Here is a 14,337-nt window from a genome sequence, read left to right on the forward strand (position 1 = left end):
GCAAACGTTTAAAAGCAATGAGAATGATCCAGAAGCTAGGAAACTGAGTCCCATATGAATTGAGAGAAAGAGACATTGCGGAACGTTTAACCATTTATGAATTGCTCAAAGACAAAAACGGAAGTCGTTTTTGCATCGAATTGTGACTAGCGATGAAACATAGATTCGTTACGACAATCTTAATCGCAAGAAATCATGTGTGCGTCCCGGCGAACCATCAACATCAACGTCAAAACAGGATATTCATGGAAAGAAGGTCATGCTATGCATTTGGTGAGATCAAGTTGATGTAGTGTAAGTGTATTATGAGCTGCTGCAACCGAGTCAAACCATCAATGCTGAACGCTACCGACGACAATTGCTCAATTTGAATCGAGTACTTAAAGAAAAACGTCCGCAATACACTAAAAGACATGACAAAATTATTCTCCATGACGATGCTAGACTACATGTTGCAACACTAGTGAAGGAAATCTTGGAGGCACTTGGATGGGACGTCTTACTCCATCCGCCTTATTTATCAGACGTTGCTTCCTCAGATTGCCATTTGTTTCGGTCGATGCAGCATGGCCTTTCTGAGCAGCACTTCAGTTCTTTCAAAGATATCAAAAAATGGCTCGATGATTGGATCGCCTCGAAGGAACCTGAATTTTTCTACCGTGGAATCCATGTGTTACCCGAAAAGTGGGAAAAGGTTGTAGCTTCCGAAAGACAATACTTTGAATAAGATATAATGTATCGTTCTTTTGAAATAACATGAATTTTTGTAGCAAAAAACAGCGAGAATTAATTCAAGCACGTAATATAACTATCGACTGATTAGTCAAAATAACAGTTACTATGTTATTTCATTGAATGCATTCAATATTAAAACTGCTTACTGCTTAGATAATCTTTATTCGAAAGATGTCCTACAGATATCATTTTGGGATATCGCAATAATCGTAGGATATCCTAAGATGATCATCTCATTGTATGATCTCAAGATATCTATTGGACATCCAGCAAATGCACAAATGTCCACCTACGGGGTATCTTACGATCGGATATTTTAAACGATGCCCGAAGGATATCCCAAAGAGTTCAAAAAATATCGTAAGATGCATTATTATATATTCAGGTAGCACACAAACATATTTCATATATCGGTCATTTTTTAGTTACTGGACGCCATTTATATTAATACGTTCAATGTTTGAATTATAATAGTATTAATATTTCTCAGCGAGAAATGATTTATCAAATCGACATCGATTCGATGTAATTTCAATCGTTTTAACATCGATTTGACGTCAATTTGACATCAATTTGACGTCGATTCAATGTATATCTCTCGCTGAATCAAAGTAGTGTTAAAATTATTAGGTGTGCCGGTTAATTTTTAGGGATTTTTGCAAAAATATATGTTTATTTTAGAGATACGTTAAATTATATTTTCTTCAAAATATTTTCCATCGTTAAATTATGTTTTATTTACAATATTTTCCATCGTTAACTATAATTTTTTTCCACGTTTCTAGCAATAAGTGAATTCTGCAATAAAAAAATGTTCGTTCTTCGAAGCAATCCATTTATCTTTATATATTTTGAAGTCGTCAAGGCTGAGCTGCATCGATCGAAATAAGTGATAATCTGAAGGAGTACAGTCTGAAAGAGCACTGGTGAATACGTGGCGTGTGGTAAGACTTCCCACTGAAGTGCCGATAACGTATCTTTAACTGCTTTCGCAACGTGTAGTTGAGTATTGTCGTGCAATAAAATCACTTTGCGTTTTCTTTGAGCTATTATTGGACGTTTCTAGCGCAAAGCACGGTTCAAATGAATTACTGCTGATAACGCTCAACAGCAGATTCGGTTTGACTCGGTTTCAGAAGCTCATAATATACGATGCCTTTCATATCCCACCAATGCACACACAAAACCTTAATTCCACGTGGATGTTGCGTTTTGGAGTCAATATCGATGGTTGGCCTGGACCTATCCACGATTTTTTACGTTTAGGATTAGTAGATATAATAGTGGATCATATTCCGAGGGCAAATCAATAAGTACCCGTGTTTGCAGACAGGCGGTGTTGCTGATGCAGTTTAGCAATACTATCGTGTACTACCATCTTTCAAACGACATCATACAAAATTTCAGAATGATTCATGCGATAGTTTTGATTTGACAACAATTCGTAGTGACCGTGTTTGGCATTTTTCGAAAAAGTTTTTTGGAAAAGGAGCAATATCGATCTATGATTCACTTTTTATTTTTGGATGGAAAAACATGCGAAGAAATAAAAACGAAGTTGGATGCCGTCTATGGGAAACCTTCACCATTTATGACAACCGTCAGGTATTGGTTCAACGAATTTAAACGTGGTCGTTCATCTGTTTTTGATAAGGAGCGCCCAGGCCGCCCGGCAGACGTAGTTATTGAGGAAATCGTTGAAGAGGTCCACGACTTTCGCTGATCGCCGAATGAAAGTGCGTGAAGTAGCAGAATCCGTAGGCGTGTCGTACGGAACGACATTCAATATTTTGCATAATAACTTGAGAATGAAAAAGCTGTCGGCCCGATGGATGCCGCGATTGCTCACGGTGGACAACAAACGGATGCGGCTATCAATTTCGAAGCAGTGTTTGGAGCTATTTAAGCGCAATCCGCTGGAGTTTCTGCGTCGAGTCGTAACTGTTGATGAAACATGGTTGAAAAAACATTCATCACTACATACCGGAAACCAAGGAACAGTCAAAACAGTGGACTTCACCCGACGAACGTGCTCCGAAGAAGGCCAAGACGGTCCCACCGGCCGGAAAGGTGATGGCCACTGTTTTTAGGATGCGTAAGGCATGATCTTTATTGACTACTTGGAGAAGGGAAAAACTATCACGGGGCAGTACTATGCTGATTTATTCGGGATTTATTATGGGTTGATTCGATGTTGAATTGAAGAAAAAACGGCCTCATTTGGTGAAAAAGAAATGTTATTCCACTACGACAATACACCGACTCACTCCTCCGCAGTCGCCACAGCTAAATTGGTTGAATTGTGCTACGAATTGCTGCCGCCTCCGCTGTACTCCCTGGATTTGGCCCCATGCGGCTTCTTCCCGTTTTCAAACTTGAAAAAATGGCTCGGTGGAAAGAGATTCACGATCCACAAAGTTAAAATCTTTTTTGAGCGAGAAACACGTCGAAAAACGGCTGGAGTGAGCGAAGTCTAATATTGACCGTAATTTTGCCAATGTATTCTTCACCGATGAATCATCTTTTTGGGTCTGGATTCCCAGAAAGTATGCGTGATTGACTCGTCACGATCCCGTTGTTCAACGTACAGTAAAACACCCAGTCAAAGTACGTGTGTGGGAATCTTTCTGTAAACAGGGATTTGGTACCTTATATCTCTTTACGGACAATCTGAATGCACAGAAAATGAATATGATTTATTATAAGTATTTATTGAAGTCTGTTCAAAGATGATTTGGCTCAGATAATAATAGTTCATGGGTGTTTCAATAGGACAACGACCCAAAACACCGAAGTCGTGTGTGTACGGAGTGGAAACCTGAAAATGGCATCACTACAATGGATTAGCCTTCCCAGTCGCCTGATGCCAATCCGAACGAAAACATGTAGGCAATCGTGAAGGTCAAACTCAGGGAAAAGAAAGTTTTTCATTTAAAGCAACTCGTTCGTCATATACGGAAAATCTGGAGATCTCTTGCTGAGACAATGACTGAAAATCTCGTGGAAAGCATACTCCGACGCTGCCAGGCCATACTTGATAACAAAGGAGATTGGACAACTTACTAAGTAAACGCATTTTAGTTTATTGAATTTATTAACCCTTATCGGTCGTAAGTCACCTTTCACGTGACAACAATACTTCGTCACTGCGGTCGTCCGTCACGCAGGAGGTGACAAGTTCGCATATTTACCGAAACCAGCTACAACCTAGTGAGAATCACGCATAAAAAGCTAGCGTCCGATAAGGGTTAATAGATCCAAATCAAATTTTTAACAATTTTATGTTATTTTAGAAGAAACAACCCGTACGCTCTTGTGGAACAGACTGTACATGTAGCCAGCCCACTCTTTTGAGACACTCTATGTATGTATATGTACGTATGATTCCTATAAAATTACAATTGTAAACTATTCCTTATTAGCCTGTTTCGTCCATTACTGGACATAACTTCTTTCAATTTTACTTGGAAGGCATTATAATGCCGCGTTTGCGTGTTGGCGGATGTTTCTTTTTTTTTAAACGTGAGGCTTCACACAGTGGTTACCGACTGTGCGTAGACCAACGGCTTAACGTCTCTTTTCCGAAAGATGGAGCCCAGTTTTCCATACACGAGTTCCCCAACTCTTTTATTCAGTATATGGAGAGCGCAGCTTGGAATAAAATTCCAGTAATCAGGTGGACTTGAACGCGGGTTCTTCTCCGCACTACGAGTCTGGCGCTCTACCACTAGACCACACTGCCGTTCCAATAAATTATTATTACCTGTTATAATAAATTATTATATTAGGGGATTGCATTAATTCGTGCTGCTGTCAACAAATAACTCTGGATGTTGCTTTAGTTCATGCCGCCATCAGGTTTTGGTGGTTATAAATGTCGTCATTTGTAAACAACATCCAGTCAACAAAGGTCGTTTCTGTGTACAAGTAAAGAGCGAAATGAATATGGAACGCGATAAATTTTTCCGACATGCGCTTCTTCATTACTTTGACTTGAAAAAAAAAAACGCTCTGGACACTTATGGCGAAGCTCCTCCTTCGGAAAGAACGTGTAGAAAATGGATGTAACGTTTCAAGGAAGGTGATATTGAAGTTGAAGACAAAAAACGCTCAGGGCAGCCGAAAAAATTTGACGACGAAAAACTGCAGGAGTTGTTGGATGAAAATCTGGCACAGACGCTCAAAGAATTGTCAATAGCTCTCGGAGTCGGCGAATCAACCGTTTCGAGGCGGCTACTAGCCAGTAATAGCTAGTAATAGCTAGTAATAGGCGGAAAGTGATCGTCCAACATGACAACGCTAGATTATACGTGACAAGAACGGTTAAAAAACACTGATAGATCTGGAATGAGAAGTTCTTCTGCACCTAACCTGCACCCTATTCCCTTGATCTTGCATCTTCCGATTTTCACCTGTTCCGGTCCGGATAACACGCCCTCGAAAACGTGCACTTTGCCAATCTCGAGGAACTTCGAAAATGGTTCGATGATTTGATCGTCTCAAAAGACAGATCCTTCTTTCGACGAAGGATCCAGCTTTTACCAGAAAGATGGCAAAAAGTAGTCGAAAGCGATGGCAGTTACTTTGAATGATGTCCGATTGTAACATACTATGAAAATAATAAGTATTCCAAGTAGAAAAATGGCACGAATTAATGCAACCCCTTAATATAACTATTATTTAATAATAGTTATATTATTTAACTATTATTTATTAATAGTTTTATATTATTTAATAATAGTTATATTAAGGGGTTGCATTAATTCGTGCCGTTTTTCTACTTAGAATACTTATTATTTTCATAGTATGTTATATATAATTTAATAAATTTTCATAGTATGTTATATATAATTTAATAACTATTATTATTGCGTTCCATAAATTATTGTTATCGAGAAATGTTTCTCTTAAGACGACAGCCGTTTGCGGCATGAAATCACGTATACGTGACAGCGGCCGTATCGAAGGGTCGATCGCAGGTTGATGAAGGTCAGCCTGAAGGAAAGCGGAACGGAATAGTACACGAAGGGTACTCACGACGTTGTTCGCCACAATCGCCGTCTTTGGGTGGATCTGCAGGCCGTCGTCGTCGCCGATCTGCTCGCCGATCTGCTCGCGACTGCTGGCCGGTCCCATTTCTCAGCGACGTCGTCCGGCTTCCGCTCCGAAAGCGCCGGCACCTCTCGAGCGGCTCGACCGACCGAGTCCTCGTACGATTGACACAACAAGCAACGAGTGTGAGCCCTCACGAGGCCCCCATCGGCGCCGATCCCGGGATCCCGGGAGTCACGGTAGCCGCTCGATCGCAGCTTCCTCAGCCACGTCTACGTCCATTGGCGCGCGAGGGAGCCCGCGATTTCCGCTTTCCCGTACGTCAGCGGTATCCCTCGTATCTCCCCCGGCTTTCCTTTGACGTCGCCCGATCTTCTCCCCGTCGTTCGTTTCCTTGTACTTCGTGATGACACAGCGCGCGCCCACTCGGGCGATCTTATTTCGGGGTGAACGCGCGAAGAGTCCTCCGGGTCTCGGTGACCGCTTCGCGATCGGCTCTTCCGACCAGGTGAGTTCCGTCGAAAAGTGGCGGCGGAAGACAATCGATTCCACGAGATTCCGCGGGATTCCCCCTTCGTGCCCGCTCGAGAATCGCCCTTCCCGGTTACCACCGTCCGGTGCTCGGCCGGCGAACTCGGGAGGGTACTTCGAGCTTAAAATATCGACGCGGCACCGAGTTGCGACCTGAAGGTTCCAGTGATCTCGTTGCCCCGTTGGTTCTCGTTACACACCACCACGTTACCGTTACCATCGTCGCGGAAATCCGAGGTGGACCTCGCTGGTGGTGACCTCTTCGTCACCACTATTTCCACGACGACACGACGTCGCGCGAAGGAGATATCTGGGCCAACGGGTTGAGCATCGAGTTGACGCACTTCGGTAACCCGTGAACGCGCCGACGCTGACTTCTCTTGACGACAATGTGTGAAACATATGACCACCGATCGTCTTCCGGACTGGCTTACCCTGTCACTCGCCTCTCGCAGAACGATTTCTTCCGGAGTTACCGTGTTTCCTTGCCCCCCTCTCTCTCTCTTTCTCTTCCTCTCTTCTCGCGTTACAGGCTCCCCGTGTATCCCTCGCGGATATCACGCGCGGCTAAGGACAGTCGCTCGAGATTCGAATCACCACGTTGCGACATCACCATCACCACCGGCACGGATCCGACGAGAAACTTTTCCCCGGTGGTCCTCGGGTCACTGGTTCACACTGCCTTCGGTGCGGTTATCTCACGGTGATCGATCGGCCTGCGCTGTTCCCGAAGGCGACCGCTACCAGGCGCGTTGGTACCGACACCGCGTTGGCCGTCCCGAAACGACGACGACGCACACCCACACCTGCTGGCTCCCGAGACCGTCAGACACGCAGGAGGTGAAGGCTGGCGAGACGCTCGGGAGAGAAAGAAATTCCACGGTACTTTCGAGGGAATAACAGAGGCCGTGGAGGCCGAGTTGGTCGCCGTTTTCCGACGTCGGGGAAAAGGGACGAACAGAGAGAGAGAGAGAACGATCCTCCTCGCCGGAGAGAAGAGTTTCTCTCCCGCGGCGGCGGGTGGGTAGCCCCGCGCCTCGGGATCAATAAAACGGCAGCGCCCGGCCGTCGCCTTCCCCAGGTCCTGCCTGCTCGCTCGCCGAGCTGCTCTCTCCTCCGTGAGGGCTGCTTGTATGCGCGCGACGCCGGACGTGGAGCGACGTCCCGACGCGTGCGCCTGCCACCGCCGCTCTAGCGCGTCGAGCGCGCCCGGACGCGGCGAAGCGGAGCGACGCCGCGCTCTCCGACGCGCGAGAGCTCCGTGTGTGCCGCGCGCACGCCCGCTCACTCGCACCGGGTCGATATTCGACGACGGAGCGCCAGGAGCGTCGATGGGCAGATCCTTAAGAAAAATGCGTCCGCGGAATTCGCCCTTAGAGAAGCCGGCCGGTACTTCGAGTGACACCCACCTCGAACGTACGTCGGGGCGCGTTGCTCGAGAGAGTATCTGCTCTCTCGGCGTGGAAGAGAATTCATCGATAGAAATTGTAGTTTTCTTTGGTCTTATTCAGGGACCCGGATCGAACGGAAATATTATTCCGGTTCCGGTCGACTAAAACAATTAATAAGGATTCCGGTTCCGGTTTTCTGGACAATGAAAGTACCGGTACCGTTTAAATTACGGTCTTTTTTAGGTTCCGGTTCTTTAAACTTGTTTCCTTATTGAACTTTTATTGACTATTGACTTAAGTTTTATATATATATATATATATATATATATAGTAGAAAAAAGAACAATTTTTGGCTCAGCCAAATTCGATTCGTAAGAATTAGAAATTCGGTTTTCTTTAACGAAAACGCACTCGGTTCATTCATTACCACGTGAATTCAACCGATCTTCTTTCTCCGTGTAGATATAGATCGATGGAGAATGTTGCATCTGGTTGACTTACGTCGATGAAACGTTGTGAATACGGAGAAGAAAGATTGATAAAATTAACGTGACAATGAATAGTCCGAATGTGTTTTGATCATTTGCCAGTATCTAGATAAAATTATTTAAATAATCATACAGATAAATAAATAGATTATCCGTATCTTTATCTAAATGGAAGAAATATAAAATATATTCATCTTCATCTTAGAAAAAAATACATGTTATCTCATCTAAAGATTATATGAAATAATGTTACGGTCCATATTCTGAACTCACTTTTCGATCAAATGAATGAGATAATATGGACCTATGCGTCAAGCCCGTATCAGACTAAGGATTGGAGGTTAGATTTCAATGAATGAACAAATTTTGGTTTTGTCTCCTTTGGTCTGTTTTAACTGCCCTCTTTTTACCTGCACTGATGAACTGGTGCAAGAAGTTAGAGTGAGATAAAATATATCTATCTCACTCTATTTATTATTGCATCAGTACAACTAAAAAGAACAGACCATTTGTTTCAATTGATCAATCGACTTTAAACCCGTATCAAACTATCGACTGTAAGTGAATAGTCAATAATTATTGGTCTTTTTGTTAGACCCTTAAATTTAGAGTGATTACATTGACGAATTACTTAACCGTTGTGCAATTTTATGATTTTTATTATAAATAATTTTTATTATAAATTCTTATAAAGTCTCTCTTGAAAGTAATATCATCTAAAAAATATCTAGATAAATAGTGCTACTTATCTTTCATCTATATAAATCAAAATCGTTTTATCTCATCTAAGACAAACTTTTCGAATTTTCATCTCATTTTCATCTAGATGAGTCTGAAATTATCTAAGGCAAACACTGGTTTTGATTGAAGGAGAGACAGAATTTCTAGTTCTTATAAATCAGATTAATCTCTTAGTACACGCAGATATGTATCTAGGACGTTGAGAATGCTATATACAGAAAAAAGATCGGTGGAATTAGCACGACAATGAACGAAGGAAACCAAATTTTTGACTTTTATAGGACAAATTTGATTTTTAGAAGTAAAAATTTTGTTTCTTTCGTTCGTTGTCATGTTATTTCGACCAATCTTTCTCTTTCGTGCAGGATTCTTGATATCCTGGGTACGTCCCTGCATATACTACTTGCCGCATAATCGTACGTCACAGGGAAATTAGGAGTGTTAGTTCTCTTGGAAATCAGCTGCATAAAGCGCGAGACAAAGATACTTGTTGTATAGAAATTCATTAAAAAATATAACACGTTTCGTTTTACTGAGAAAAAACTTTTGGTATTTGTAACTATAATTGCACAAGTAAAAGAATTATAGTCAAAATAACCACTTTTCTAGTAAGTAAGTACGTGAGTGTTGTACTATAATGTCAGTAATAATAACCTCACATGCATATTACTACTTTTTAATGATGATATTGGTTTTGTAACATCTTTTCAACATTGTCCGATCCTCACACGCATATAATTATGGTGCGCACGCAAATTATACACAAATATATAGGACCTACAGTTTTAACGTCGGTTCCGAACGGCAATTTGAGTGAGGTTTCTTGGCAGAAATATTGCTACTATTTTTGGGGTTAAAACCGGAAGAAAATATAGTTGAGTCATTGCAAACGACTATAATTTCAGTGAGATTTCTGTTCAATGTTGCTGTGTGGGAAACCAGTTATCTTTAGTAACTTTCTCTCTTGTACATTTTTAACGAGTGCGCTCTTGCGATACTCGCGCGCATTATTTGAGAAAATTTACATTCTAAACGTAAATCTACACGAAAAAGGATATTCGCGCTATCTCGCATGGATAGGTTCACTTATAAAATATTTAAATTACGGTAATTGCGCGCGATCGTATCGCGCGCAGTATTATCGAACATCTATGGAAACACACGCAAACTTTTATTTGGAGCGGCCGGTCGTTACCTCGATATAACCGTTCAGGTCAGTGCAACTGACGTGTCTCGTTGCCCCTCGTGAATAAGCAGTTACGAAGAATAGCTCGGAAAATCACGAGCGCATTAATCGTCGGACTGGTAAATTCAGAATGCGACGGTACACTGAAAAAAAGTAGACTAGTAATACTTACTAAATGCATTTAGTTAGAGATTTCGACAGAATATATTTGGTAACTGTTATGAAATTTAATATTAATTACCAAGTATTTAGTTGGCCTGCAATGTATGAACGACTTTTTTATTTATTACGACTTATTTATTTATTTATTCAGAGTTGAATCAACTAAATAAAATAGCTACCAAATATTTAATTAACATCTGTTATTGTAGTATTACGATATCATTCAATTCCAAATCTGTTATTGAAGTATTACGATATCATTCAATTCCATTCTTATGAAATATTTGGTGGCTATTAGTAAATATTTATGATTATCTCTCTCTCTCTCTCTCTCTCTCTCTCTCTCGACCGCTCTCTCTCCTTTTTCTCTCCCTTTCTCTTCTCTCTCTCGACCGCTCTCTCTCACTCACTTTTTACTCTCTTTCTCTTTCTCCATACAAGAACACATTTTAAACACGAGATACAAAGACATAACGAGAGTTTGTAGGACTTGTCGGTTTCTGTTTGAACTAAAGCACAAAACAACACAGAATCGCAGTCAGTAAGTTGGATGGAGTGACCGCTACGAGATTGAAACTACGGAGGATTTCTTTACATATGAAGTGAAAAAAATATCATCAAAATAAAGTAAAAATATTAAGTTATCTTAAAGTAATTTACATAGAACGAAAAATTTTTTTAGTAAAATGGCGATAATTACCTAAAACAATTTTCTTTACGGACTATGCGTCAAGATTTGGTATTAATTAATTACGTTTAATTTAACAATGGTATTAATTAAGTTTAATTTAACAATCTAAATGTATGGTTTAAGCAATTAAATCTTCATTCTTAAAACTATATATTCGCTTCATCTAATCAAATTATTTCGTAACCGTTGTCGAACGTTTGGCCCGCAATATTTCACCGAATTATTTAGCAACAGTTGCTAAATTTTATTATATATTACTAAATCCTTCTTTCAGCGTGGAAATCGTAACTGCAGCTTTCGTTGCAAATGCAACGAAATTCAATTTCCCGGTTTCGTTATTCATACAATATTTATTTCTTTATGTCTAAGCGACCAACTGCTTCACTGTTGTCATATAATTTAATCATCATTGTTAGTGTCGATATCGCAAGAGCATATAATAACTTTTATAACATTGACTCGCCATTATATGTGCACTCCATCCTGCGAATGATCGTTTTCATTTTATTCCTGCTCTTTGCAAATCGATATTCGACAACCCTCCTGCTAACCATGAACATGCGTTCCAAGGATAGTATGTAGTCTAGCAATAGTCTATTATTGTCTGTCATGATAGCGAAGTGAAACTTGCCTAAAAGTTCAACACGGAGTAGGGCACTGAATAGCATTCGATGCAATTCCTCGCGAACATTCGTATAAAATCGAATCGAGATTAGATTAATCGGAATTCAAGACTCCTGGTAACTCGCTGCGGTTGTCTTGATTGATAATGTCAGAAGCAGGGAAACGTATATCCAAACCCAATTTTCTTGAGAAATATATTGAAATGAAAGGTTATATCCATGAAACGACACTTGTGTGATCGATCGATTACATTTGTAAAATATTCCACAAAAACTTTTCTCTTGCTTTAACAGTTAATAAATAATCGTAAAATTAATACGACAACATTGATTTTTAGCCTATCTTTCGACTTTGTCACGTTAACTTGACGACTATTTATTGATTATTAAATTAAAGGAAAATTCTTATATTTCACATACGTGCTCAATTGATCAAAAGTATCATTTCATGGACGTATCCTTTCGAAAAAAATATAACGGTTCCGATTTTCGGTTCTGTAGGCTTTATAAAATTTCGGTACGATTTCCGGTCCGGTCCGGGTCTCTGGTACAGGCACGAGGGAAGTACTTCAATAGTACCAACGCATATATTTTTCTCACGTCTTCAAACGTTTGACGCGCAAACACACTCGAGAAGAATGCATTCAAATCGATCACACGTCTTGGGACGTCACTTTGCAATTTTGTTCGTAGTTTCGTAGATGTTCAATAACTTGTTTCGCAATATCGCTCAAATTGTCCCGCTTCGAGCACGCTATGGTCTCTATCATATCGATTGGGATGGCTGCATTGAGATCTTGAATGTATCTCGGTTCCGTGAGGTCATAAGTGACAGACTGCAGAACGCGAAGACAAAGCAGTTGCATCTCTTCCACGGTCGATTTGTCTCGTAAACAATGACTCAACGAGTCCCCCACTCGTGATTCCAGCAGGTACTGCAAGCCGGTCTTGTTCACGCTCACGTTGTACAGAACCATTAGCATCAATCTGTAATGCAATTGCACTCGAGACGATTGTCGATGCACGCAAGGTGTCTTGTGGGACTTTGTATCAAAGAAGCGGAAAGATTCACAAAAGATTGTCCCGCTAATTTATATTACAAATAATCGAATTAATACATATGTAGGTCCAATGTTTGCCTTAAATGATTTCCGATTCATCTAGATGAAGATGAGATGAAAACTCAAAAAATTCATCTCAGACGAGATGATGATTTTGCTTTTGATTTATCTATATAAATGGTAAGATAAGTAGCGCTACTTATCTAGATAATTGTTTAGATGATATAATTTTCAAGAGGGACTTTATAAGAATTTATAATAAAAATTATGCAGATCATAAAATTGCACAACGGTTAAGTAATTCTTCAACGTAATCAATTTAAATTTAAGAATCTAACAAAAAAGGCCAAGAATTATTAACTGCTCACTCACAACCGATAGTTTGATACAGGCTTAAAGTGGATTGATCAATTGAAATAAATAGTTCTGTTCTTTTTAGTTGCATTGCTGAACTAGTGCAATAAGTTAGAGTGAGACAAGTATACTTTGTCTCAAAGGAGATAAAACCAAAATTTGTTAATTCGTTGAAATCTAATCTCCAATCTTTAGTCTGATTCGAGCTTGACGCATAAGTCCATATTATTTCATTCATTTGATCGAAAAGTGAGTTCAAAATATGGACTATAACATCATTTCAGATCATTTTTGGATGAGATAACATGTTTTTTTAAATCTAAGATGAAGATGAATATATTTTATATTTTTCCATTTAGATAAAGATGACTTATTTATTCATCTGGATGATTATTTAGATAATTTTATCAAGATATTGGCAAACACTGTGTATTTCTAATGTACGACCTGGAATAACTGCGAATAGATACAACTGTGAAAATATAACGGGACAATATATGTAAATGTATGTATGCACCTTTTCAGAGGTGACGACCCAGAATCTGACGGCAATTCGGAAATCAGTTGAATTATTTTCCGCACGAATTCCCTGCCGCTGAAATTCGTAATTAAAAACTCACGGCCCTCCGGACTCGCGGATAAGTTTGTGACGATGCCGAGGAGTCCTATTATGAACTTGTATTCGACATTGTTGGTCGGCGGCAGTGATATCTTGTAAGTGTTAACAAACGCGCTGAAAGTTCCGTCCACTATCGACAAGAATTCTCCTAGTTTGCTCTGAAGCTACAAAACCGTGGCACATTGTTAACACATATCCTACATGCGTGTAATATTCCTAGAATATTATATGAATATTATTCAATATTAAAATAATATTCTTATAATATTCTAAGAATGTTATATAATACTTTTTAATATTATAGGAACGTTCTATTGATGTTGATATGTCTATTTTATTTAATATTCTTAGCATATTATAAAAATGTTCTCAGAATATTAAAAAAAAATATTAATAATACATAAGAATATAAATAAATAAATAAATAAATAAATAAATACATAAATAAATAAATAAATAAATAAATAAATAAATAAATAAATATATATATATATATATAAATAAATATATATACATATACATATATATTTATATATATATATATACAGGGTGTCCCAGACCACCCGTCTCACCCGATTTTTTCGTAAACGCGACATTTTAAAGAAAAATGTTTCAGACAAGAGTTTTGTGACTTCGAAGGGCACATAAGATGGTGTCATTGGTTTGACCTTGGATAGTCGTTTGAAGATCACGTGAAGGTCAC

At 39.7% G+C, this 14,337-nt stretch overlaps 2 protein-coding genes across 3 annotated transcripts in view; both read right to left on the reverse strand.

Annotated features, from left to right (window-relative positions):
* LOC106749679 (monocarboxylate transporter 3) overlaps positions 1-5,918 on the reverse strand; it is a 53,432-nt gene extending 47,514 nt beyond the window's left edge. Inside the window, exon 1 of one of the 2 annotated variants that reach the window (XM_014629362.1) lies at positions 5,773-5,918. In XM_014629362.1, coding sequence (XP_014484848.1) covers positions 5,773-5,871 — 99 coding nt within the window. In that variant the 5' untranslated portion in view covers positions 5,872-5,918. The remainder of the gene's footprint in view (positions 1-5,772) is intronic. The other variant, XM_014629361.1, reaches the window with a different exon arrangement.
* Positions 5,919-12,253: 6,335 nt separating this feature from the next.
* Positions 12,254-14,337, reverse strand: part of LOC106749676 (heat shock factor 2-binding protein-like) — a 4,888-nt gene continuing 2,804 nt past the window's right edge. Inside the window, exons 3-4 of the mRNA XM_014629358.1 lie at positions 13,533-13,798; positions 12,254-12,587 (exon numbers count right to left, since the gene is read on the reverse strand). Coding sequence (XP_014484844.1) covers positions 12,254-12,587; positions 13,533-13,798 — 600 coding nt within the window. The remainder of the gene's footprint in view (positions 12,588-13,532; positions 13,799-14,337) is intronic.

This window comes from Dinoponera quadriceps, unplaced genomic scaffold, assembly GCF_001313825.1.
Source record: "Dinoponera quadriceps isolate SergipeBrazil2010 unplaced genomic scaffold, ASM131382v1 scaffold3789, whole genome shotgun sequence".
NCBI lineage: Eukaryota > Metazoa > Arthropoda > Insecta > Hymenoptera > Formicidae > Dinoponera > Dinoponera quadriceps.